At 35.7% G+C, this 27,795-nt stretch overlaps 2 protein-coding genes across 2 annotated transcripts; one reads left to right on the top strand and one right to left on the bottom strand.

The window, feature by feature from the left end:
* Positions 1-119: 119 nt before the first annotated feature.
* LOC101742385 (BTB/POZ domain-containing protein KCTD3) lies at positions 120-18,620 on the top strand. Its single transcript, XM_004924516.5, has 13 exons — positions 120-313; positions 1,395-1,708; positions 3,070-3,235; positions 3,363-3,439; positions 3,870-3,963; positions 4,109-4,326; positions 5,148-5,360; positions 8,693-8,809; positions 9,183-9,322; positions 10,213-10,387; positions 11,577-11,673; positions 12,177-12,358; positions 14,066-18,620. Exons 1-13 carry the CDS (start codon positions 267-269, stop codon positions 14,194-14,196), a joined length of 1,971 nt encoding a protein of 656 aa, XP_004924573.1. The 5' UTR covers positions 120-266; the 3' UTR covers positions 14,197-18,620.
* An 884-nt stretch (positions 18,621-19,504) lies between these two features.
* On the bottom strand, positions 19,505-27,045 carry LOC101735415 (CAAX prenyl protease 2). The gene is made up of 6 exons (XM_004924546.5): positions 26,752-27,045; positions 25,486-25,730; positions 24,640-24,807; positions 23,998-24,066; positions 23,111-23,173; positions 19,505-22,180 (listed from the first exon to the last, which is right to left on the bottom strand). The coding sequence occupies exons 1-6, from the start codon at positions 26,865-26,867 to the stop codon at positions 21,978-21,980; spliced, it is 864 nt and encodes a 287-aa protein (XP_004924603.1). The 5' UTR covers positions 26,868-27,045; the 3' UTR covers positions 19,505-21,977.
* Positions 27,046-27,795: the final 750 nt, after the last annotated feature.

The raw sequence follows: 27,795 nt of genomic DNA, 5'->3' as shown, positions 1-27,795 counted from the left end.
CAAATAAAATCGATTTAAAACGATTTTTAGAGTCATTTTATTTCATTTTCAATACTGTTAACACCAACATAAGTTGACATATGAAATTTTGTTGACATGTGACGTAAGGACTTGAATTTTGACCACTGAAGTAGGAAACCTATGACAGACTTATGTTTGTTGACGTTGATCTCGTCGTGTTTTGGAAGTAAATAAATCTACAGTTTATTCTTTAAACATTAATATAAATAAAAACTCTGAAAGAGAATTCAGAGGAGTGTAATTAAATGTCAAATTACCAGGAAATAGTCAATTTAAACATCGGAGGCACGAGGTAAGTTAATTTTTTCCAGCGAAACTGCGTGGGACTGCAAATATTAAAAATAAATAAATCTACCCCCTCAATATTCGCATCATTAATACATGATTATATGAAATTATTACAGTTGGAAGATAAATTCCAAATAATTCACAATACGAAATCAAACTAAAACACACAATAGTAATAAAATTGTGAAAGGTGAAAGTGCAAACCGTATAATCTAATTGGTCACGACGTTGTAAATCTGTGAAACTCGGAATGCGAACTACATTAAATGCTGCATTAAAGTGCAAACCTAAACATTAATTGTATCTTATATGGCTGAAAGTATATATAATTTATTTCACATAACAAAAAAAATAAAATTCATTAACCTTATATCATATATAAATTAAAATGGGAGATAAACTTTCCTTTATCGACCTGTCGATTTGGATGTTAATTTTTTTTTTTTGTAGATAGTACTCATTAATTGAAAGCTTTTTGCAAAATTCCAAATTGCAGAAAATCATGGCTTATGAAGTGAAGTCATTGTGGCCTATAGGATAAGATGTCTGCTGCATTTTTATCTAGCGATGCGCAGGTGGGCGAATCCCACTGGCAAGTACCAATTTTTCTAATGAAATACGTACTTAACAAATGTTCACGATTGACTTCCACAGTGAAGGAATAACATTGTGTATTAAAATTAAATTACTTGTGAGTCCGCGCGGGTAGATACCACCGCACTGCCTATTTCTGCGGTCCTCGTCCGCTGTGACGAAGCACGAGACCTTTGCGAGCTGAAGAGGCTGACGCTAGATGCCGAATACGAAAATCAAGCAGAGGCTGTGGAGCGGAGCATGAGTGATCGTACTTCGGCAAACAAGGGCTGTTCTTCCCGCAGCGCCAGAGATAAGGCGGACTTAAACTGAGGAAGGAGAGGGAAGCTTCCTCCAAATTTGACTAATTAGTGCTATTCTAACCTGAAACATTAACCATAGATATGTCCGTAATCACGTGATTCTGTAGGTTGAGTATGGTACACCGGTCCCGCCCTATAAAACGATGACCCATAAACGAAAGTTTAACCAAAATGGGTAATTTTTTTTAGATTTTCGACATCATGGCACACTCTTACTTGGGTACCAGACACATTCTTCACAGCGCTTCTGAGCGGACGCATTCCTACTGTCAGAGATGAAACAGGAGCCATATTCATTGACAGAGATCCAAATCTATTTGGACTCATTCTGAACTATCTTAGAACTAGAGATATAGACCTTAACAATGTAAACGTAAGGACATTAAAGCATGAATGTGATTACTTTGGCATCACACCATTAAGCAGAAGGTTAGCGCTATGTGACGAGATGACCCATTCTTCCTGTGGAGATGTACTATTTTATGGATATTTGCCACCGCCATGTAAGTACTTATAGAGTTTAAATAAGCTTTATGAAATGCTATAAAAATAAGTGCAGATATAATTAATACGAGAAAGATAATAGATAACATCTAGGAATCTATTTCGATTGAAATGTGCATTTGTGTACAACCTATAAAATTCATTAGGTGCTGATTGAACGATGTTATCAACTGCTCTCCTTATTATAGTACATGTACGAGTATTTGACATGCTATTTAGAGTGCTTTCTTTCTGGTCGTTCCCTCAATGCTGAGGATCGTGACTGTATGTCAATCTTCTCCACTCGGTCCGGTTCTGCGCCATATGTACCGCTCCCCATATCTGGCCTCCAGTCACCTCCTTGAGTTGGTCAACCCATCTAGCTGGCGCTCTTCCTCTAGCGCGCTTCCCCTCCATCTGTCCGAGAATTGTGAGTTTCTCCAGGCTGTGCAATGAGGATCGCATTATGTGTGCCCAAAGAAACTCCGGATCCTTTCCTGGCACATAGTCAGCAGGCGCTTGGTGACCTTCAGCTCTTCGAGGATGGAGGCATTGGTTCTCATAGCTGTCCAAGAAATGCGTAGCAGCTTTCTCCAGCAATACATTTCAAACGCCTCAATCTTTTTGCGTTCCTTTTTCCTGAGACACCAAGTCTCCACCCCGTACAGGAAGATAGAGAAGACCATCGTACGAACCAGACGCATCTTAGTTACTCGGCGAATATTACGGTCTTTCCAGATTTTATCGAGGCTAGTCATGGCACTTTTAGCCATCCCGATACGGCGTCCGATTTCTTTCTCGCAGTTACCACTGTTAGAGATCAGCGACCCCAAGTATATAAATTCCTCCACTTTCTCATAATCCTTGAGTGCATTTGATGGACTTAAAACTTGAGCTCTGTCCACCGTCATCACTTTGGTCTTAGAGCGGTTTATGTGCAGGCCAAATTCAAAACTCACTCTCTCTATTCGCTCCAAGATCACAGTCATCTCGGACTCGCTGGCTGCAAGGATTGTTGTATCATCGGCATATCTTAGGTTCGTGATCTTCGTACCGCCCACCATAACGCTTAGTATGTCATTAAAATAAAATTAAGTCAGAATCCCTATATATGGACACATTAATGAAATAAACACAAATACTAAGAATTAGTCCACAGGTTAAACTAGTTCAATTTGTACTGAAAACTGGATCCATGCCTAAAAAACTTTGGTCAAATGAAAAATTACAGGAAAACGTTGGTATTATTATGAGACATCTATTATCAAACAAAGCTAACCAAAATTTTAAAATTGCAATGTGTGTAGGTTAGACACTTGGTGCAATAACTGAAGAAATTTTGATTTTGAATGCGTTTAGAAACTTCTTACTTTCATTTCAGTAAGCACAGCACTACCAAATACCAGCACTGTCAGAAACGGAAATGGCTGTTCTCGTAAAAACTCAACAGCATCAAATACAGAAATTACTGTAAACAGAACACATTCTAGAAACTCCTCCCTCGATCTACGTACTGTTGGAAGAATACCCTCACAAGATCAGCTAAGGTAAATAACAAATTTTATACAAGTGTAATAAAAATATTTGATCAGAATAACAAATAAATTACTAGATCTTTCATTTATATATGAATAAAACAGTTGTTAACTATCTGATGTAACTGAATTTTGACAGCCGTTGTGGTAGAGGACATTCAAGAGCAGCTTCCCTGGGAAATGCAGACTGTCACAAAGGCCAAAGACCACCCGAACGTAAGTCTAAATTAAATATAAAAACCTGTTCATTAATTCTAAGAAAAATTCTAATTAAAATGACAGATATAAGTAACCTTCCAAACTTGATGGCTGACTGACCGCAATAACCTTGCCACCTAACTAGGTCTACAGACAGCAAGCTAGTAAATAGTAACTGCTATTTGATTAATTATGAGGTCTTGTTGCTGGCCTTACTAGTTCAACAAGTGCCGTTTGCATTCACAGTTCTACTACCGAGTTCAAAATTGTAGCTTAATAAGTTAAACAGTGATTTCACACTTAGTTCTTTTTTTTTAAATCTGGTACTTTTAAATCTAGAAGCACTACTTATTGAATTGTCTATTTGATTATTCAAAGGTCGTGAAAGATTGGTTTGGCACAGAAAATCTAAACTATTTTCCACATAAATAAGTTTTTTTTTTCACAGTGAATACATGGCCAGACAACAGCAAAGTACACATTATAAAAGCACATCACAACTGGGTCGTGGTTGCCTATGCACATTTTGTAACTGGTTACAGGTAAATAACTATATACAGGATGTATTTTTTTGTTTAACGATTTTTTTCTAAGTTATATACTCATGTCAAAATTAGCTTAATTGAAATTACTGAAGCCTATGAAAATAATATTTTAAAGCAAAAAATAATTTCCTGTTTGATACAGATTGACAGACTCTTGCGGATGGTATGTAGTATTCCAATCACCGGTACAGGATTCAGTAATAGAAAGGATAGCATTAAATGCGAAGACCGGCGGTGGCGGGACTTCTGGCAGTAATAACTCCACCGGCACTGATGTTATGCTTGGCATTGCTAGTGGGCCACTAGTAAAACTGTGGGCATTCTCGACGCATAGCGAACCTGTTAGGAGAACTCTGATTGGTAAGGTTATGAAACTTTTAACTAATTAATCTTAAATATTAAGTTATTATAATTAAGAATATAATAAAAGCTCTAATATTTTAAACTGTCTTAACCATTCGAAAATTCAAATACTTTTGACGGGTTGGAATAGAACCTCATTTTCAACATAGTTTTAAATTAATTTAGAGTTTATTTGCCTAAGACGCTATATGGACAATGAATCCGCCTTGAAGGCGTAAGAATTTCAAAAACGTATTACTAAAGAACGTCGTTTTAAATTTGGAACTCCTACACGGTCTATTCGCATTCCCGCTTCTTTACGCGTAACAAGTAACATTTACTAAAAATATTGAAATCTAAATTAAAATCCGCTTATGTCCATCGCTATCTCATCATACCTAAACGTCTAATTAATACAAAATAACATCATATAAGTCCACTTTGTGAAATCCGTGGCCTTGCAAGAATTCAGAATCGCGTAATCGCTACTTCAAGAGCAAATCTGAATTTCCAAGGGTAATTTCTGCCGTGAAGTAGTCGTGCAGCCGGTTTGAAGGGTTGTTTCAGCTGTGAGACAATACAATTGCAATCACCACATCATGTCTCAAGGTGGGTGGTGGAATTCACGTTGAAATGTAAAAGGGTCCTGGGTACCACATAACCCAGCTCAGATAGAGTACTAGAGTCAGTCGACTGTGACTACAAAAGCTGTGTATTATTCATAACTTAAGAAATTAATATAATGACAATTAAAAAAAACGTGAAATTAAACTGTAAAAGTATGTTTAATTTTGCTACCCTATAATTAATGAGAAAACGAATATCTAAACCTTTTCCAGGCTCATTTAATTTAGGGGTTCGGATAGAGCATCTATTGTTCGTTGGACCACAACTAGTCGCTTTAAGTGGGGCCGGGAGCCGCAGTAAGGCCGGCGTCTGGCACACGAGCACACAGCACTGGCAGACGCAGGACGTGGCCCATCTAACCACATACGACACGGCCGGCTCGTTCCTGCTACTCGGAACCGCTACCGGAGCCATCAATTACATAGGTGATGAGATATTGTCTAATGAGCAACCCTAAAGGCTTCGTCAAACAGAACGCGTACTTAGCGTGCGTCAGAACGCTAAACTAACAGCGTGCTATGACGCCCGAGATGTGTTGTACTCTCGTACTATTAGAGTAAGATCCCAGGGCCCCCGGAAGTCACGTATTTTCTGACGAACGAAATGTGACCGACTGCGTAGTGTTGGTATGTACTAAGACCGCATGCCTACCTGCTACCTTGCTTAGACGGCCAATTTTCAGGTATCAGGTACTCAAGGTACATAAAATCATTACCTACTTCACGTAAATTCTGAAAGCTGATTTTTATATATGTCCACCAGACAACTATTTTAAAACCTCTTACAAAAAGACAGACCGATCCAAGGGGCCAATCATCCCCTAAATTCAATTTAATACCTCTGTGGGTAAGAGCGCGAGGGCACTATCCACGCGCATGAGACTGAGTGAGACATGTATCAGGATATATTGACTTCTCTGTCTCTCTCTTACAGTTGACTCATATCAATTAATAATTAATATTAAAAGAAAATCAGTTAAAAATTAAATAATCAGATAAACAATTAATCACATTATATATGGAAATTGACTCTATATATTTATATGTAATGATTTTTTTCGATTTCGTATATATATTTTTTTATTGCTCTTGTATATGGTAATATACTGTCAAACAGAGCGCCAACGCTAGCGGTACGCAACGCTCTGTTGCGGCGTTAGGTCGCTTTGACGTCAAGCGTTGTAATTTTTTACAAATATTATTTTAGCGTCCGAGTGAATGTGTATTAAAATACTGGCCCGAAAAATTGATAGAGTTAATTAAAAAATACCCATGCTTATACAATACCACATCTGAATCACTCAACATCTTAATACTTTTAAACTTTCAGACTGCTTTCGAAACGCATTATGATTTGACGAATCAAGTCAAGGTCAAGTCAAGTTGCGTCAAGGAGCGTTGGGCTCATCAAGTCAATTTGTGTGACATGAAAAGAGCGCGACGTTAAAACGTAGCGCTAAGTACGCGTTCTGTTTGACGAAGCCTTAAACGTAACACTTCTGAATAGTTTAAAAAATATATCTAATATATAAAATTCTCGTGTCACAGTTTTCGTTGCCATACTCCTCCGAAACGGCTTGACCGATTTTGATGAAATTTTTTGTGCTTATCCGGTATCTATGAGAATCGGCCAACATCTATTTTTCATCCCCCTAAATGTTAGGGGTAGTCCACCCCTAAATTTATTTATTAATTTTTTAGACAAATTTTTTAATTTGTATTTTTTTATGATACAACATACAAAAATACATACAATCCTCAATTTTCACCCTTCTACGATCAACCCTTATTTTTTATTTGCTAATTAAAAACTTTAAAATTTTTTGCGAGAATTTTGTTTTTATTTTGTCATGACGTAGAAAAGTTCATATTACTCTGAAATTTTCACCCCTCTACGATCAACGCCTATTTTTTATTTGTTAATTATAAACTTAATTTTTTTGGCAAGATTTTCATTTTTATTTTGTCATGAATTAAAATAAAAAATCTGATGTTACTCTCAATTTTCACTCTTATACGATCAACCCCTATTTTTCCATCCCGATTAATATTTTTTTTTATTCTATGCACAGATCCGCAATAAGGTTGCAAGATGGCAATCAAATATTATAATTGTAGTACGATAAATTCTTATTCAGAGTTTATAATTTCAAGTTCCTTTAATTATGATTTTTTTTTAATTGAATTTGATTTCCCGCCCTCGCCGGTCGACTACTGATCAACTATCAATTGATCAGCTATCCCCGCCAGGAGTCACCACTCATTCAGCAAACATCACGTAGTAGGGATGAGGACGAAGCCGGTCTCCTGTCTTACCTACTCACTATACATCATAGATTATACACTTAATATATTTGAGAACTATACAATACTATACATTTTTCAGCCATGTTTTTTTGGTTTTATTTGTGTATCAATAGTATGTTCAGTAGGTCTGAGAATCGGCTACTATCTATTTTTCATACCCCTAAGTGAAGGGTTGTCCACGCCAAACATTTATTTTAATTTGTTGGATTTTTGTTTTTGTTTATAATGAGGTATTATGTGGTTAAATGAGGGTTTTTTTCTACAGTAGAATTTCCCTAGAAATCTTTTTAAGGCAACACAACGTTTGCCGGGTCAGCTAGTATATTTATAATAATATATGTGAAGCCGAAACTTTGTAGGTACTCCTTTTTTACGAAAATTGCGCGGACGGAGGAGTGCAATTTCTCACACTTATCGAGAATATAGACAAGGAGTGCAGAATACTAATTTTCTTTTAATTGTGCATACAAAATTCATTAGATCAATAATGTCAGCACATATACTGTGTCTTTATTGTCAAACTTTTGTTATTGTTGTAAGGTCAAATTGAGAAGAGATTATTATTGGTTGTCTTTAATATTATTTGTCTATAGTGTACATAGTCTTGGCGAAATCTGTGATTATAGAAGTTTAATAGTCTATGACAGTAGATCCATAATAATGTCAAAACGTATAATTTCAATTATTTATAGTCGAATGACTTGTCTATAGTGTAGTCTTGGCGAATTTGTAATTATAGAAATATAATATAACTAGAGGTCCCGTAGTAGTCGAAATTCGACTATAATTAATTGGAATTGTAAGTTTTTATACTATTATGATTGTATTTTATACTTCTATAATCACAAATTTCGCAAAGACTACACTATAAAAAATATTAACAAAGACAAAAATAAATAATCTATTCTCAATTTGACAACAGACGTCGAGAACAAAAGTTTGACAATAAATAGTATGCATGCGTGTGTGCGTCAAATACATGGTATGTAGTGTGTGTGATGTTTTCTTTATTGATTTAATGTATCTTTTATGCATAATTTGAAAGGAATATTAGCATTGTAAACTCCTTCTCTATATTCTCTATAAGTGTGGAAAATTTCGTACTCTTCCGTCCGCGCAATTTTCGTAAAAAGGGATACAAAGTTTTTGCTTCACGTATTAATATATAGATAAATAGCCTATAACAATAGAACCGTAATGTCAAAACTTAAAATTTCAATTAATTATAGTCGAATTTCGACTACAGCGAGTTCACTAGTTAAAATTAATACAGAAAATAATTATCACCATTTCGGAATTTACTTTATCCGTGTTTAATACAAAAAATATAACAATTTGTCGTAAATATACATCGATCTATTCGATGTAAATATAGGACATTCGTGCGTAGATACCATACCCGCAGCTCAAGTTAGTTTAACAGATCCACAGATAATGTTTTTTTTTTTCAGACATGCAGAAGTTTCCGTTGCGAATGAAAGACAATGATCTCCTCGTCACACAACTGTACAAAGATCCAAATCTCGAGCCAATAACTGCTATATCAGTTTATTTAACGCCAAAGACTAGTAAGTCCTATTATTTTTTTTCTACCAATCTGCAATTGATTTTTTAGGCATTGGAGTCATATGCTCTGATTTGAAGGATGGAACACCCCATATACAATATAGAAGAGACTTTGACGTCACGTTGTGATGTCTATGGGCTTCGGCAAACACTTTAAATCGCGTGGCTCGTAAGCTTTGTCCATCCATCTACGGAATAAATAAAAAACGGTCACAAGTTGCAACTACGTTCTGCTTTTTCTTTCGCTAACTATTTATACGCTCCGCTCTTACAGTGCGATCGATATCTGTCAAAAGAAGGGACACTTGTAAATGAAATTTGAAAAAAAAGGTCCCCCACTGGCATTAGGCATTAACTTCATGCTAATATTTATAGATCTATGCGGCAATTGGATCGAGATCGCTTACGGCACACGTTACGGTTCAGTCCGCGTGATCGTTCAGCACCCAGAGACGGTGGGTCATGGACCACAGCTCTTCCAAACATTTACCGTGCACCAGAGTCCTATTACTAAGGTAAGGTAAGGTTTTTTACTGGTGGTAGGACCTCTTGTGAGTCCGCGCGGGTAGGTACCACCACCCTGTCTATTTCTGCCGTGAAGCAGTAATGCGTTTCGGTTTGAAGGGTGGGTCAGCCGTTGTAACTATACCGAGACCTTAGAACTTACATCTCAAGGTGGGTGGCGCATTTACGTTGTAGATGTCTATGGGCTCCAGTAACCACTTAACACCAGGTGGGCTGTGAGCTCGTCCACCCATCTAAGCAATAAAAAAAAACTTAGAAACTTTATGTCACTTTTTTTCATTTATAAGTCGCATTATGATATAATTGTAAAGAATAAAATACTTTATATGGGCACTGAAAGAGTTCCATACCTCCAGCGTTGTTTAGCGTGTCTTGTATTAAGCTTGGTGTAAATCCTTTGACAATTTAACTGCAGTCCATAGTTCGTGCGTAATAGTGCCGGTGGATTGAAGACATTTTGCCAATGCTGCATTGCAAGCACGCAATGTAACGCAACTACATTGTGCGTCCGATAATACTGTATAAACTATTATATGTATGTATGTATATATGTATGTATGTATATGTATATGTGATTTTGTATATATGTAGATATACTTTTTTTGTATGTATTCGTAACCTAATATAAATTTCATTGCACCTACCACTACTCTGCACTACCTTTGGTTGACTGGTAGAGAATGCCTTAGGCATTAAGTCCGCCAATGTAAATTTTACATGAAGTGTAATAAATAAATAAATAAATAACCTTACGCATAATTATTTCAATTAATTATTATTAAAACCGCAATTTAATTGTCTTGTCGCCGAGGGGCTTAATCGATTCGGGAATCGGTACATCGTGTTTGTTCGGTTTTTTTTACGAAATAATTTGTTCAAGGTATCCCTATCGGAAAACTATTTGATATCGGTATGCAGCGAGTACAATCACGTGCGTTCGTGGCGCGTGACGCGTTTCCGGGGAATGATATCGACCCAGCCCGGCACAACGCCTAATGCCGCCTTCAAAGTGCTGGCTCTGGAACCGCCCACCGCCCATCCTCACAACGATTGCGGTGAGCTCGCCACGTCTAACATTAGGGGCCATCCATAAATTACGTCACACGAATTTTAGGACTTTTGAACCATTCCCCCCGTCCTTGTCACAGGTTGTCACATTTTTATAACACCCCCCCCTGATGTGACGTCACACATTTTTTCAATTTATGCTTGTAAGTTAAGTTATAAGTTAAATCACGTTGCATGAGAGATAATCTCATAGCGTGAATGCTAAATTATTATTAATAACTATAGTTCAAGTTCGTAGATTTATTAAAGTTTTTTATTCACATCTAAACTTCGCGTTTTAATATTTTCAATTTTAACATGTGACGTCACAAAACTATTGACCCCATGCCCCTTGTCACACTATGTCACATTTCGGTGATACCCGATCAACGTGTGACGTAATTTATGGATGACCCCTTATCCACAATACTTCCGGAAGACAGCAAAGCTCACACATGCCTTCACACACAACATATCGAGAGGTGAAAGGCTATTTAGTTTAAGCGACATTTCGCATCTTATTAGAAAAGCCATTTAAAGTTTAAAATTTAGTAAATCATATCATAACAAAAAACCTTCTTTAGCTATTTGAATGGAGTAAACTTAATTGAAGTCCAATTAAAAACATCGAATTATTTATGCTAATACCAAATAATGCCTAATTTTGCCGTGAAGCAGTAATGCGTTTCGGTTGGAATGTTGGGGCAGCCGTTGTACTGAGACAAGGTGGGTGGCGGTTTTTACATTGTAGATGTCTATGGGCTCCGGTAACCACTTAACACCGGGTGGGCCGTGAGCTCGTCCACTAACCTACGCAACAAAAAAAACGCACCCTTAGTTTTCAAGATAAATGTCGTATATGAAGCAAAATGTCTCTTAAACCAAATACCCTTAAACCAAATAGCCTTAAAAACGTTATCTATATCTAGATCTATACTAATATATAAATCTACAGTGGTTTTTACGGATGCTCCGTTATAACTACTGAACCATGCATCCGATTGACTTGAAACTTGATATCCATGTAGAAAATACATGTACTTAATGGATAGATTATTATTTATATGAGTGTTGGACTCCCTACACCAGTTGCGGGGGCGTTAATGATGAGAATCTTTGTGGGGGTGAGAAATAATAATGTTAATTTTAAATGCCCAGCGAAGCGGTCGGGTACAGCTAGTCTCCTATAAATTTCAGGACCTTACGGGGAGCAAGATGTGGAGCAGATCTTCATACAAAAAGTCATCCCGGATACGGACACGTTGTACGTACGATTGGCTTCCAACGGAAAGAGGTAAGTAAGCTATTTATTTATGTATATATGATATTTTTTATTGCTTAGACGAGTCGACGAGCTCACGACCGAACTTGGTGTTGAGTGGTCACCGGTGCCCATAGAAATCAATAACGCAAACGCAGCCACCCACTTTGAGACAGCTGCCCCACCCTTCAAACCGGAATGCATTAGTTTTATATTGTTTGAACATCGAAATTGTGGTTATTCATTTTTAAAAAAAACACCAATTTGATTGACTTGTTATACGTAATGAGCAGACAAGCCCATATACATATCATATGGTCGTCTTAACACCCAACTGGAGACTTGGAATGGAAGTCTTTGATTGCCATGTAGGTCACCGGTGCCCTACGCGACGCTAGGCGCTAGGGGTAACTGCCATTCTCACGGACAATCAAACCTGAAGGAACACCAAATAGACAAATTAAAACAAATCACACAACTTCACCCCTCGCGTTTCAGCCAAAAAGTCTGACGTATTATGATGTTTTCGTTAACAGGGTATGCACGATTCGTTCGGTGGACGGTTCGGCGGTGTCTTGCTTCACGGTAGCGGAGTGCGAAGGCGCGCTGCGGCCGCGGCGGCTGCTGCTGTGCGGCCACCGCTCTGGAGCCGCTCAAATGTGGGATTTGACCGCCCCTATTGATAGGGCTGTCAAACCTGCCTCGTCTATGCCCTCAGGTACGGACCGTTATTATCGAAAAAAAAAAATGTTTCTTTTTTTTTTATTGCTGAGGTGGGTGGACGAGCTCACAGCCCACCTGTTGTTAAGTGGTTACTGAAGCCCATCGACATCTACAACGTAAATGTGCAACCCACCTTGAGATATAAGTTCTAAGGTCTCAAGTATAGTTACAACTGCTGCCCTACCCTTCAAACCGAAACGCATTACTGCTTCACGGCAGAAATAGGCAGGGTGGTGGTACCTACCCGCGCGGACTCACAAGAGGTCCTACCACCAGTAAAAATTATTTTGCAATCAAAAAAATGTAGTACGTTCGGGATTGAAGATGATGATAATCCAGCAGCAGCAGTAGGCAGCGGCTTTTGCTCTGCTCCTGGCATTGCTGAAGTCCATGGGCGACGGTAACCACTCACGATCAGGTGGGCCGTATGCTCGTTTGCCTACAAGGGCAATAAAAATAAACCCGAATTCACGAAACGTTTTGTTAAGAATTTTTTTTTTTTTTAAATTACCCACTAAATTTACAATTTAGTATTATTACTTCGTATCCCAAGTACACCGTCTTATTCATCAGACTACTTAATATGCTTCGGACGTCCATCTGACAGCTTGTAGTTGACGCTTAAAAACATTGATATTACAACGTTACCTTCAGACTGTCGTGACCACGCAAACCCGAATTCTAATCCTCCAAATTTAGTTATTTTCGACACGATCTAACCAAATCTACATTTTGCCAAAATTAAAGCCTTATTAGTATTCCTCGTCATCCTTTACAGTCGACCTTTACAGTGCAACTCGGTGCACGTGAAAGAAGTGAAACTTCTTTTGCGGTGTGAAGTATTGTGGTTTTCTTTATTTTTCATTCTTAAATCAAATATCTCTTGCAATGCTGTGTATAAGATAAACGATCTCTTCACCATATATATATATATATATATATATATATATATATATATATTTTCGATTATATATAGAAAAATAAATATATAAATAAATTCTTTAAATCCTTCATTAATAACAAATATAAGATAGTTAATACTTTACTGACATCTAAAGAAGTAATGAGAAGCTAGCCATTTAGTGGCCGACGCCTGTAAACAGAATGTGTATAAGAGAATGGTTTAGCTCGCTGTCTCTCTCTCTCTCCAGGGTCGAATGGTCCGCGAGACGCTCTGTGTATTTTCTCACTCTCACTCGTCCTAAACTGCATCTTTTCTCTAGCCGTAACGAATCTGTCGCGAGTTAAATTTTACTCACAACGCGCCTAAAGAAGTTTCACTTCAAAAATGCATAATTATAGAATATCATAAAACCAATTTCGGTGTGTAATATTAAATAAATAAATAAATAAATATTTACTAACAATCACACCACGTTAACTGGTCCCGTGATAAGTTCGTAAAGAACTTGTGTTACAGGTACCAGATAACGGAAATCAATTTAAGATTTTTATTATACACATATATATTATATTTAATATTAAATATACATCCATAACCCTGGAAAAGACATTTATATTTCTCATACAAATATCTTCCCTTGGCGGGATTCGAACCCGCGATCCCCTTGTGTAGTGATCATGTCACTTACCACTACACCAGACGGCCGTCATATTATATAAAAATCGAAAAAATCAGCTCGTAGCAGTAATTATTTTTGTTAATCAGATCGTGAACAGTAAATGTTCGTTCCCCTCCCAGGTGAAGGTGACGAGTCTCCGTCCACCGAGGGCGGTCCGACTCCGGACGAGCTGGTCCGACTGCTGTCCGGCTGCGATCTGGACGCGACTCCGGTACCGCAGTCGCCGAATCGTCCCATACAAGCACCATGAGAAACACCAAATTGTTTATACGCCGCCCTCTGCGATTTGTACACGTACGTTTTCGATACATGAAATTTTAACTAATTAAATAATTCACAAACAGCAAATCGGACTCCGAAAACAAAACAATATAAACAGTACTTATAAGTTACTAGCCGTACTAGCCCGCTTTGCTGGGCATTTAAAACTAACATTATTATTTATTGTCATTATTATTAGGGAGTCCAACACTCATATAAATATTAGACTATCCATTAAGTACATGTATTTTCTACATGGATACCAAGTTTCGAGTCAATCGGATGCATGGTTCAGTAGTTATAACGGAACATCCGTAAAAGCCACTGTAGATTTATATATTCGTATAGATATTTGACAAATCAAAAGGTTTCAATCAATATTTTCGTGAATTATTATAGATTTTTATACTTCATCTGATATTGCAGTCAATCTTAACGACTCTTGTTGGCATGAATGGCAAATGTTTTCATGTTTGGGGTCAATATTAAGTAAGGTCAGCTTGTTGATTCGAGCTTTGTGTGACGTCACACGTAATGAAATTGCATTCGGTCATGTATGATGAAGTTCACACGCGATTAAGAAACTCAGATTTATATGATTATATTAATATGCAGATTACTTTGCCGGATGGGGGCATAATCAAATTCACATCCCAAGTCGACTATCTAAAGGGAAATTCAGTACGGAGTTTGGGCACAGGGGACCCATTAAAATACCATCCAACACTACTGTCCCACAGTTGACATATGATTCAGGAACATTGTCACAATATTCAACTGAGTCCCCCAGAACATAAAGCTTAGTCTTCCTTAACGGAATACTGTTGATACAATTATTAATACAATTGCAACTATAGTATAATGAATTATAAATTTTTGTAAAAAAAATCTGTACGTAAAAATCGTATAATGGCAGTAAGTGCGATTTAAAAAAATGCTCGGATCTCTTGCTTCTCTTTTTCGATTTGTTGAAATCGTACCTTTTATCCACCACTTTTCGCAGAGTACATATCCGAATTATTTTGTTTTTCGTTAATTTAAAATATATATCTTACTGAATTATAATTTATCTTTATAAATAATAATATATTTATTTAGGACTAAAACAATAATATATATTATTTATATTATTAAATATATAAAATGTATGAAACATGTTAGTGACGGCGATTTAAATAGTGTAAATAGAAAAACATGAAAATAAATCCTTCGATTGTTACTCTGATGAATTAAATGAAATTAAATTAATGCAACTACGAATATGTATTATAAGGAAGTAGATAAGATATATATTTTTTCTTTTTATAATGTATTAATTTTGTAATGAAAATCAACAAGATATTAAAAATGAGCATATTTCAATCTTATAGTATTATAGCAAATCAATTCAAATAAAAACTCAAATCACCGATGGTGAACAGAATTACACATTGTACAAATGTGCCAAAAAATGTAATATAAAAAATGACAACTCTTTTTTGTCAGGTGTGAAATGAATTGTTTGCGTAACGTCATTGTGCATGCGCCTTACTTTACAGAAACAAAAAAAAAAAAAGTAGTTTCAGAAACTATTATAGTCTTGGGAATAATAACGCCATCATTTTTCTATATTAATAGATATTTATACAAAATAATTTTTATTTTTTTAACTCTAATTTCTTATGGAATTAATATAATGATACGTAATCAATACGTGTTATAATTTTTCGAAACAACAGAGTTATTTGAAACTACCCGCCGTGGTTGCTTTCCTAAAGATCCAAAACATTGTATAATCGTAAAGTAAAAATTTGTACTCTGGAAATACTTTAAATTTGTGTTTATAAAATGGACACTCTAGTGATGTACAAAATGAACATGATAGTTTTTTTCGCAATTATAAGATTCTGGTTTTTTTTTGTAACTTTAAAATTATCATGTTTTTTTAATACCTATTTAATATATGGTGTTCTTAGAATAGTATTGTTATATTTATAGTATTAAAATATGAAACAAATAGGATTCAGAAGTAATCAATTATTTTTGTATGTCTGCTTATAAATAATATATTCTACGTTAAAAAGTATTGATTGCATTTAGAAACGGTTGAAAAAAGGAAATATGATGACGCGAGTTAAAAATAATTTACATTAGATATATACAAATATAATATACACTAGAAGTGATGTTCTTTAAGTAATAAACATGTTGTTATCGAAATCGTGTCTTAAATATTAGGTATTTACCTACGAAATTGCCGTATACATAGTCATTTTTTATAAATATTTTCAAATTCAATTCAATTCAAATTCAAAATCATTTATTTCAACTTGGATGTCAAAATGTAAAAGAAAATGTTAACTCTACCACCGGTTTCAAAAAAAGCCACAGTCCTGAGAAGAACCGGCGAAACAAACTCAGCGGGCTTTTTTTTATATTAAACATAAACATAAATTATGTTTCAAATATCCATTAATTACGGCGATTTCATAGATAAAGGTCTATTTTTTATCTATCACACTTGTAACTTTTATTTAATCATTACATATTTTATATGCAAAAAATAATTAAAGTTGAATGAATTGTTTTGTTTTGTACGTAGAATTTATTTTCGTTTAAGGATTTCCATAATATGCAATAATTAGTCAATGTTGTGGATACATATTATAAATGTCAACTAAAACCATAAATGACACTTTTGAAAATAACCGATCTTTTGATAATGTGACTGGATGTAACAGAACAAGTGACGATTTATAAGATTCCTAGAAACTCTTGGTGACTATTGTAGAATATCTTGAGATTAAGCTACCTAATATGTGGGAGGTAATATTTTCATTTCAATTTCGGGGACATTAAATCATAATATGTATCACGAGTATCAGGACAATTTCAAAATAAAACAAATCAAAATTTCAATAAAAAATAATTTATTTCATGTAGTAAAAATAGACGTAGCCATTGAAAACAGAAAAAAATGTTTTTTTAAGTGTAAACATCATTGGCACATGAATTTCTATACTTACAGGGTATAAAAATGGCTCATGTTTGAAACCGCAATAAATTACATACATACATACACAGTACATTACATACATAAATACACATTACATTACATACATACATACACTAACCAAAGAAAAGCATTTATTAAATATTTCGAGAACCCGCAAAGGTAGGTTCCAGATTCCTTATTAGTTCCTTCAAAACTCGAGACGAGTATATGCAAATAGAACGTGAGTAAAATTAATATTTCTAAAATGATTTGCGTTTTTTTTTACCTATTCGCTGGTAACCCAACAGTAGGTGAGGTCACGGGTTCAAGCCATAGCAAGAGCAGTGCTTCACAGAATCAACCACCGGATCGGAATCGCGACCCACTGAGAAGTTCCGGCAAGAAACTCAGCGGGCTGTGTCTATGGGTTAGTTCGCTCGTCGAGCTCTTGGTCGACAGATTCGACAAGTTCGATGAGGACGATGACCGGTGCTTGAGGGTCCTAAACGCACCGAGAATGAATCCGGGGGATCCGACAAGACACGTTTCGGGCGATGGCGGCTTCGTGTGGCACCGCAGCAGTCGGATAAGGTGATTTGCGTGCTATAATGGTAAGATAGGTCATCATCGGCACCGCTTGTTTGCGAGAACGATCCCAATAAATTCTGTATGCTTTTTTTATTTTTGAAAGAAGTGTGTATTTGTATTTGGAGATAAGGTGCGTTCATGTTGAATGCGCGATGACTTTAGCAGCGGCGGGAGTGATTAGTGGGGAATGGCCAGAGCGCGCTATGAGCGAGATGCTGGTAACCCATAGACGGGGATTTTATTTTTATCTGGATATAAGGTGTTAAAAAAGAAACATTTCCACGAAAATAATATTTTTTTTTTAGTAAAATTAAGTAAAGAATAGAATGTACATATTTAAGCTTTTTTTGGAGTTTACTCCTTTAGAATCGATTTACATATATAGGCCCGGGGTATGAAAATTATGGGGACCAAAATCGTACTAGCATGTCACACGAAATGCGTTATGCGCCTGATTGGCTCCTGATTGCGTGATGCGTGCGCGCGCCAATCAAAATCGTACTAGCATGTCACACGAAATGCGTTATGCGCCTGATTGGCTCCTGATTGCGTGATGCGTGCGCGCGCCAATCAAAATCGTACTAGCATGTCACACGAAATGCGTTATGCGCCTGATTGGCTCCTGATTGCGTGATGCGTGCGCGCGCCAATCAGGAGCCAACGCGCGGCCGCGTTATTGCAGGTGACGCCGGGCTGCTGCGCCGGCAGTCCGCCACAAAGCCTCGTACTGATCGCGCGTTTCTCTCATTATTGTATTTTCATATATTTGTTAGTCGTTTGTTTTGTGTCTCGTTAATTTGTTAATAATCTGTAGTGTATCGTGTTGTCGTAATATAGAACTATTTCTCGTATTGTTTCGTTTAATTTTTTATATCCAGTAAACTCCAGTCGTGCGTCGGAGCGGACACACACTTTTTTTTTTATTGCCTCGGTGTGTATACGTACTCACAGCCCACCTGGTGTTAAGTGGTTACTGGAACCCATAGACATCTACAACGTGAATGCGCCACACACCTTGAGATATAAGTTCTAAGGTCTCAGTATAGTTACAACGGCTGCCCCCCACTTCAAGCCGAAACGCATTACTGCTTCACGGCAGAAATAGGCGGGGCGGTGGTACCTACCCGTGCGGACTCACAAGAGGTACTACCACCAGTAATTGGTATCCGCCTGCGGGATTCGAACACCGGTGCATCGCTACATACGAATGCACCGGACGTCTTATCCTTTAGGCCACGACGACTTCATTAACAAAAAGTTAACAAACAAGAGTTTCACAGTTCTTATATAACCGTTACGCTACATAGTTGACAGTACCAAACGATGTACCTATGTTTTTAACTTATTAATCCGATGGTAGATTCAGCGAAGCACTGCTCCTGCTAGAGTTATTGTTAGCAACGTCATCAGGTTGTGCCTCGTGAGCTCACCTATTTGCAAGATTACCTTGACATAGCCTCTCAAGGCTATCATCAGCTTAGGAAGGAAAAAAATGTACAGTATTTCCTAGTTATTCCGGACTGAAAAGCGACAGGGTGGCCTCACGTAGTATAGTAGTATAATTATACAAATAAGTGAACGTTTACATTCTTGGACCGTGGCAGCGTATATAAAAACGTTGCAACGATTTCTTGTGAAATCATGAAAAATCTCTTGCTCACGTGACTGAAATATAAAATATTTTATACCTACTTATTCTGCATAGACTAATTTATTAGAAAAAAATACAAAAACATAGTTTTGAAATATTTATTTAATATTAGTACAAATTGTATATTAATGTAACTTAAAAATTGTAAAATCCGATAGACGGAGAATCGTTTTTGCGTACATCGAAAATTATGCTAATTTTGGTATCGAAAATTTATTTGTGAGGCTATTTTCACTAACCGAAAAGAACGAAACGGATATATTTGTGTGCAAGACTAATTAAAGGATCCTTTTCACTGCTGTAGGTATAATATTAAAATACATCAAACAACGCAAGTGTTCTTTCTTGATGAATCCTAATGAAAAATTAGGTACAAACAACACATAAATTCTTTTTCATCATAAATTATTAATATGATTAATTAAAAAAATCCAAAACAACGTAGATATTTTCTTTGATTGTATATGTGTACCTAAATAAGGTCACGGCCCATTTGACATGTCCTTCTTCAAACGAGGCTTATGCAGAATACTTTACGGTAGGCAGCCGGTTGGCTCTGCCCCTGGCATTGCTGACGCCCATGGGCGACAGTAACCACGCACTACCTAAATAAAATACCTAAAAATAAATAATATTGAGCGGTTACAGAGATGATAAGCATCTGTATGCCGCCACCCACCTTAAAAGTAAAGTTAAAGTCCCGACTGGCCGTCTTCAAACTAGACAATACAAGAAATAGGAAGGATGGCGGCAGCTAATCCGCCTTGGTTCATAAGATGCTCCTCTATCGATAGTAATTACGTAAATATTGAAATATTTCTTCATCATTGAAGTCGTTCAAGAACACGTGGTATTTCTTTAGGAAAATTGGTACCTGCCTGCGGGATTTGAACATCGACAAAGATGCATTGTTTAATAAGAGTACACATTTACGTTGCTAACGGTACAGGTGACGATTGCGCCGAGATAACATTTTAAATTGACAAAAAAAATATCTCAAAAATCCCTAAATCTCATATGTAAAAAGAGCTATAAAAATATTCTGGTAATTATATAACACTACGAAATACACGAATAATATTTAAATTAATAAGAGAAAATTGACTACCTAGTGATGCAGTTTCTTACGTACATACTAATCCTGTTTTAAATAATAATTACGAAATAAGTATGAAATTATAAATCAACGTAAAACTATTTAATGGCACAATATTATAATTAATCAAACAGCAACAAAACAAAGTTCGACAAATTTTAATGGCGGATATAATTGAAAACATGATATCATTTATTTTTCAACATCGCTCTGCGACTAAAAAACTAAAAAAAAAGAATTTATTTCCGCTGTTACATTGCGCAGATTATCGTACTCAAACACGCAGGCAGACACAGTATACAAAAATGTTAATATACAAACTTATTCAAGATGATCGTCGTATAAATTTGGTTGTCACATAAAATATCACTCTAATTAAATAATACAAAGCAAAAGTTACGGCACGACACTAATAGATTACATGTCGATATTCTAGGTCTACCTCAAACCTTGACTCACAATTCCTTCAGAATTAATAAGCGCATTAATTACTCTCTAATACTGTCTAATTATTAAATTAATGTTTGTTACATTTACAATATGAACGTGCACATTTTAATCATACAATACTAACTTTGACGCACTCCATTGGAATTAAAAATTTATATGTGAACATTATTTTATAATGTGTCAGGATTTTAAGCGTAAAGAGTCGACTTGTGTCCATTCTGTTGGTAGCGGTTCGGTGTTATTGACCTAACCAGATTTTAACCCTGTACGAATGTATGACTAGAAAAATGTAGTGCCATCAGTACATACTCAATCTACAACTATTAGTTCAGAGTTATAAGTTTAAAATTTATTAATTAACCTACAAGTTCAAAATTAATAATCTTTTAAAGTGTCAAAATATTATAAGTGCACAACGTTCTACATTGTGATTAGTTTATAAAAATATAATAAAAACAAAAACCAATCAGGCACATTACCTATTTAAGAAACATAGTACTTCACGAAATAATATTATTTTATTAATAATGAATGGAATCGCTGATCGATATGATATTTAAAACATTCCTACAAGCCCGATTGGGGTAGGTAGGTAACTCGTTTTCAGATATATCCGTCAACTCAGTTTGACAGGAAACAGCCCATTCCAACAATATTAGGGTAAGCTATACAATTATTGGCACTATTATGTATTAACTATCTGGTAAAATTGGCACTGAATCATATCAATATTTATTAGTACTGTAGATTGCGTGATGATAAAATATTCTATCAAAAAACAATAATAAACTAAAACTAGATATTCTCTGTATTATTTTAAAATCACATATCCAATTACTACAAGTAGCCAATAATACTAAGATTTATCCAGCGTGAAAGTTGTCAAATTTACCACTATTGAGGTAGAGGAAACTTTCTTTTATCCTGACATTGTGAGTCATTCGTTTCACAACACTAACAGTTAATACAAACACAATAATACAAGTCACAGAGAAAAAAAAAACATTAAATTCAAGTTTCCCAATATAATCTGTTGTCATAAATTCCCGGTGTTGTTAAAGGTGTCAACAACAAACACCAAAGTATAAAACCGATTATGAAATTGCAAATAATTAAAATTCTCTGCAAGGGCTGAAATTGAGGTATCTCTCCAAAATTCGGAAATCCCATATGATTGCAGAAAATGTGTGCGACCAGTGGAGCAACAAAGTGTCCTGTGAAACGATGTATTGTTAAATAAAATAATCAAAACGTATCAACATAATTGAATTTTCTTCGTATTTCCGCCACAAAGTATTCAAACGTACCGATTTAAAAAAGTGGCACATCCGGTATACAATACAATTGAGACTTCGGCCTCATGTCTCAAGATGACTGCATTCACATTATGATGTCTATGGACTTCGGTAACTACTTTAAACTAGGAAGGTCTTTAATCCTTCGACTCCATCACCCCCGATTAGTCCAAGATCCCAGGGCCACCAGACGTCACGTATTTTCTGACGAACGAAATGTGCCCGATTGCGTAGTGTTAGTATGTACTAAGAACGCATGCCTACCTGCTACCTTGCTTAAACGGCCAATTTTCAGGTATCAGGTACTCAAGGTACATAAAATCATTACCTACTTAACGTAAATTCTGAAAGCTGATTTTTACGTATATTTTAGGCAATATCCTTAAAAATAAGTCGCCAATACTCCCAGACACTTTCCGTCGGCCGAATTATATAAAGCTCCCAAAATAAGTACCTAACTTCACGTAAATTCTGAAAGCTGATTTTTATATATGTCCACCAGACAACTATTTTAAAACCTCTTACAAAAAGACAGACCGATCCAAGGGGCCAATCATCCCCTAAATTCAATTTAATACCTCTGTGGGTAAGAGCGCGAGGGCATTATCCACTTTCTTTTCCACGTCACTTTAGGTACCAATAGAATTCAATAGATCTATCAGTATACAAAAATGTTGATCTGTCAGTATATAATACAAATTGACAGATATTTTATAGACCAGAAAGTATTACAGAAAACTAGTTATCCTCCCTAAAGTGCAGTGTTTCATTCTTTCTGAGTTATAAATTTAAAATGGGCAAAATTACAGCATAAGTCTCCTATAATTAAAATAAAATGTATTAACTCACCTGTCCTTAAAAAGAGATATGCAGAGTAAGCACCAAATAGACTAGTATACGTGAATTGGAATGCTGAAAATTGATAAGTACGTTCTTAAATATTTATGTCGTGAAGAAATCTCAAGTCATAAAAGCTTCCTGATCACAAGATAGTTATAATACTAGTAAGAAAGCTAAGTTCCCCTTATATGTGCAAAGAAACGTAAATGTGTTTTTAAGTAGTGAGTACATCTTAATAAGTTATAAAAATCTATACATATAAATAAAATTGAGGTGTCTGTTTGTAATATTGAAAAAACCGCTTTTTACTACATGCATATTATGAATATATATGCGGTACATACACCAAAATCACATTTTTTTAAATTTTTGTCTGTCAGTCGGAACAAACAGACAGATACTGTTTGTTCCGACTAATCTCTGGAACGGCTTGACCGATTTTAACGAGACTTTCACTGATAAGTAGCTGATGATATAAAGAGTAACTTAGGCTACTTTTAGACTAGCTTCGCCCCGCGGCGTCACCCGGGGTATGGCAATAGCCGCGGGTAACATCGCGGGACTCTAATAAAATTTTATGTTTCCGAAGCAAAGCTAGGGCGGGTCGCTAGTCTTTCATATGAATGAAACTGAAACAGTTATATTTATAAAATGAGCACTTGCTGAAGTTGTTGCACATTGCGAAGAAGTTCTTGAGATAACAACTGTCTTTTGCCGCTGGCCAGATTGTCTACCTATTTCAAGTTTTGCATCACAATCTTGACTGAGCTAAATTTTTTTATTTTTCCTGTCCTGTCCAAGGTTCTCATTTTTATCAATGATATTTTGGATTTTTCCTTTACATACAGTACAGAAAGTTGGAGAAGTAAATTAAAAGTATCAATATAGAAACTTACATGAAACCATCAAAGCTGTTTTAAAGTCATAACCAGACTTCATTTGTTCAAACATGTGATGAAAGTGAGCTGAAAGTGAAACAAACACTAACACAGTGAAAATAAAATAAGTAAATAAATGAATATAATTTTTTAGATTTATTATAATATATTAAGTGGTTATAATGGCTCATGGGTGACAATTCCAGGAGCACACTACCTCATTTAAAAAATTACATGTTACAGAGCTCAGGAAACACCATGGAGGGATGCCGGAAGATAATATTTTAATATTCTAATTTAAATATATTAATTTCCAATAATATTTATTCCAATTGTACACGGAAAAATTATGTATTTGTTCTAAATAGTATGGATGAACTCTGCTCCAATAGCAGATGATACTATAGTAAGAACACAATCATCTCAAATAATTTCTCAGAGCGCACTCCTAAATGAAAATGTGGTACTGGTAATTCATAAGGAACTGAATCCTCTCTGTAAGCCCATAGGTTCTAATTATATTAACATCTAATTGATTATGTTATTTTTGGGATAAAAATTTGAAGACAAAGAAGATTATCTAGCATACCTTTCTTTGTAAATTATCTATTTTATTTCAGGATTTTAAAATTACAGATTGATTTATATGTACATACATACCAGTTCCAAAAAGTAATGGTCCAGTAAATATTGCCACTTCAGCCTTGAGACATTGGAGTAGTAAAGGCATCATGCAAGCTCGAAATACCCACTCCTCGCTCAATGGAGCCATAATATGATTTCTCAGCCAGACCAAATCCTGCCAACTGGCAAGCCAGTATAGTGGTTCTGTGGAAAAAAATTCTATGAAGCTATATCGACGCTTGAAAGGCAAACGTGACTAAGCGACAATAACTGCTTTGTACATAAATGATAAGCTATAACCATATTCAATGCGCAAAAAAAAAAAATTCTAGGTCTATTAAAATCATTTCAATCCTACAGCTACTAGCTAGATTCTACTACAGCTAGATTCGTTAAAATAAATTTTGTTTTCAGGTATTTCAACTTTAAATTAGTCTATTGTAAAGTTCACGCATTGTCGCTTAGTCACATTTGCCTTTCAAGCATCGATATGTATTTGGACAAAGAGTATTTTAGTTTACTATACTCCAAATTAACTGTAATCAACTTTAATGCAAAGATCAGACTTGAATAAATTAATATACAGATTTTTGTGAACTCTGCTCTGCTACTCTGGAAATTATAAGGAGGACCTATAATTAGCTGTGGCCATTCTTCTATTGATAAAACTATTAATCTTTTTATCACAAAATAGGCTGAGACAACATGTATATATGCTGCTAGATTAATCTCATTTTACTAGGGGCCACTTACCAATTATTAACTCTCAGTATAAATGTTAAAAATATGCTGACCGTTTCTATCATGAAGGTAAAATAAAAGTAACATCTTAACATCTGATGACCTTTGACACCCTCAACTTATCTAGTTCTAGATACTTACTAGTGTACAGCTTCCAAATTCCAGACAAAAATTGCATTGTCAATGGTCCCAAAAATAAAATAGCAGTTAAAAATAGAGGTAACAGTGTTGCCTGTATCCATCCTGAAGTTCTTAAGCCCAAATGTTCCAACAGTTCTCCTTTACTTAGAGTTTCCTTGGTAAGGAAGTATTTCATGAAAAATGGCGCAAGTAACATCATACAAGATACACTAAAGAACCTTCTCTTAATTGTAGATGGATGATCTCTGCAAATAATACAGATTAGTTTATACAAAGAGTAAAATCCTGAAAAATAATGATTTTAAAAAGTTTCTTTTATTTAATCAAGTTTTTTTATTGCTTAGACAAGCTCACAGCCCACCTGGTGTTCGGTGGTTACTGGAGCCCATAGACATCTTCAACGTAAATGCACCACCCACCTTGAGATATGAGTTCTAAGGTCTCAGTATAGTTACAACTGCTGCCCCACCCTTCAAACCACAATGCATTACTGCTCCACGGCAGAAATAGGTAGTCATATGGACTTAAGACGCCCTACCACCAGTAATTATGCAAATTATAATTTTGCAGGTTTCATTTTTATTACACAATGTTATTCCTTCACCGTGGAAGTTAATCATGAACATTTGTTAAATACGTATTTCATTAGAAAAATGGATTCGAACACCAGTACATCGCTAGATACAAATGCACCGGACGTCTTAATCCTTTAGGCCATGACAATTTCAAAGTGCAGTGATTTTGGAATTTCCTTTTATTGGTTAGACAGCTGGATTAATCCATATCACACTCAGTATTTAGTAATTACTGAAACCTATAGGAATCACAACATGCACGCTTCCACCCTGTAGAGGATTTGAAGTACCTACTTGTGCAGATGGAACTATCCTGCTTACTTAATTAAAGAGTGAAACAGTTATTAAACAACGCAGCTGAGATGTCTATCCCATGACTCAAGGGGGAGGTTGCAGACCACTTATTGTATGGGCTCTGGGGACCACTTTATAATAGCTTGACCATGAACTCATTCATAGATGAATGCAATTAAAAAATTATTGATTAAGCATTTTTTTTAATGTGTCGATATTGTTTGCTTGAAAACAAAATAATTCATTAATTAAAATATTTATTAAATTATTTTTTTAAACTTCTTGAGAAGTTTTAGAATATCATAGATCTTACAAAGACTGAGTAGATAAAACTTGAACTTAAGCTACAGTTTCATTATTATAATTTATAAAATATCACTATATAATATCATCTTACCTGCTTAAATTTGTCCTCCAAATATATAAACTGGCAACATATGAAATTGTGAGTAAAATACAGGCTAATATTGAAAATATACATGTACTATGATCGAAAATTGCAAGTAATTCCATATTGTAATTATTGAGTAGGAAACTAAATAATCGAAAACAGATTACATACAAAAACTACTGCAACTGAAAATTAAAACGTATTGCGTACGAAAATACCAAAAGCATTTTTTAATTTATTTTTCTCGTTTGGATTTGTTGACAATTGACATTTTGACATATAAACACAGACCTTTATAGGTTTCATACTTCAGTGTATAAACATGACATGACATTCCATTTGCAAAGGAATATTATAAGTTGTTAAAAATATTATAAATATGCACTAACTTAACCGCTGAGCTCTTAAAGGCTTTCCTGTTTTACATAACCGAGGCGACGAGGAAACGCAAAGCCATCGTCCCCCTAAACGTATCTCGTCGGATCCCCCGGATCACCTCTCGGAATTTTTAGGCTCTTCAAAATTCAAGCACCGGCATCGGTCACAGTCTTCGTCGGACTCGTCAAATGTGAAATACAACAAAGAGTTCGACGTGCAGCAGAGCCCACAGACATATCCACTGAATTTCTCACCAGATCTTCTCCATGGGGCGCGATTCCGATCCAGTGGTAGATTCAGCGAAGCGCTGCTCTTGTGTGTGTGCTCTAGTGTTACCAATTCTCTCAAATTGAGCCCACGAGCTCACCTTCCCGTCCGAGCATTGCTGGAATATCCCCTTAGGCTACCAGCGATTAGGTAGGGAAAAAATAAAAATACTCTTTGATCAAAGCTCATTACTAGTTAACTGTGGTATGGTAAGCTATAGTATTTTTACTATGTACAATTCTAATATTTGAAAAAGTTTTCCCAAGTACAAGTAGTCCCAGCATGCTGTCTATCTCATTCTCGGTGCCTGGACACTTAAAATATTATTTTAGGTCATACATAAACTATATGTTTAATAAAGTATCTGAATAGACGAATCCCTAAATTGTGTGTAACTACTACAAC

Source organism: Bombyx mori, chromosome 25, assembly GCF_030269925.1.
Source record: "Bombyx mori chromosome 25, ASM3026992v2".
Lineage (NCBI taxonomy): Eukaryota > Metazoa > Arthropoda > Insecta > Lepidoptera > Bombycidae > Bombyx > Bombyx mori.
The sequence above is the reverse complement of the archived record's forward strand: the minus strand, read 5'-3'. Positions and strand labels throughout refer to the sequence as shown.

Excerpts from the sequence above, each read along its gene's own strand:
- LOC101735415 (XM_004924546.5), bottom strand. The coding sequence starts at position 26,867 with ATGGAATTACTTGCAATTTTCGATCATAGTACATGTATATTTTCAATA. Across the intron at positions 25,731-26,751 it reads TGGAGGACAAATTTAAGCAG|AGATCATCCATCTACAATTA; the intron begins GTAAGATGATAT and ends TATTATTTGCAG. Across the intron at positions 24,808-25,485 it reads AATTTGGAAGCTGTACACTA|AACCACTATACTGGCTTGCC; the intron begins GTAAGTATCTAG and ends TTTTTTCCACAG.
- LOC101742385 (XM_004924516.5), top strand. The coding sequence starts at position 267 with ATGTCAAATTACCAGGAAATAGTCAATTTAAACATCGGAGGCACGAG. Across the intron at positions 4,327-5,147 it reads TGTTAGGAGAACTCTGATTG|GCTCATTTAATTTAGGGGTT; the intron begins GTAAGGTTATGA and ends AACCTTTTCCAG. Across the intron at positions 11,674-12,176 it reads TTGGCTTCCAACGGAAAGAG|GGTATGCACGATTCGTTCGG; the intron begins GTAAGTAAGCTA and ends TTTCGTTAACAG.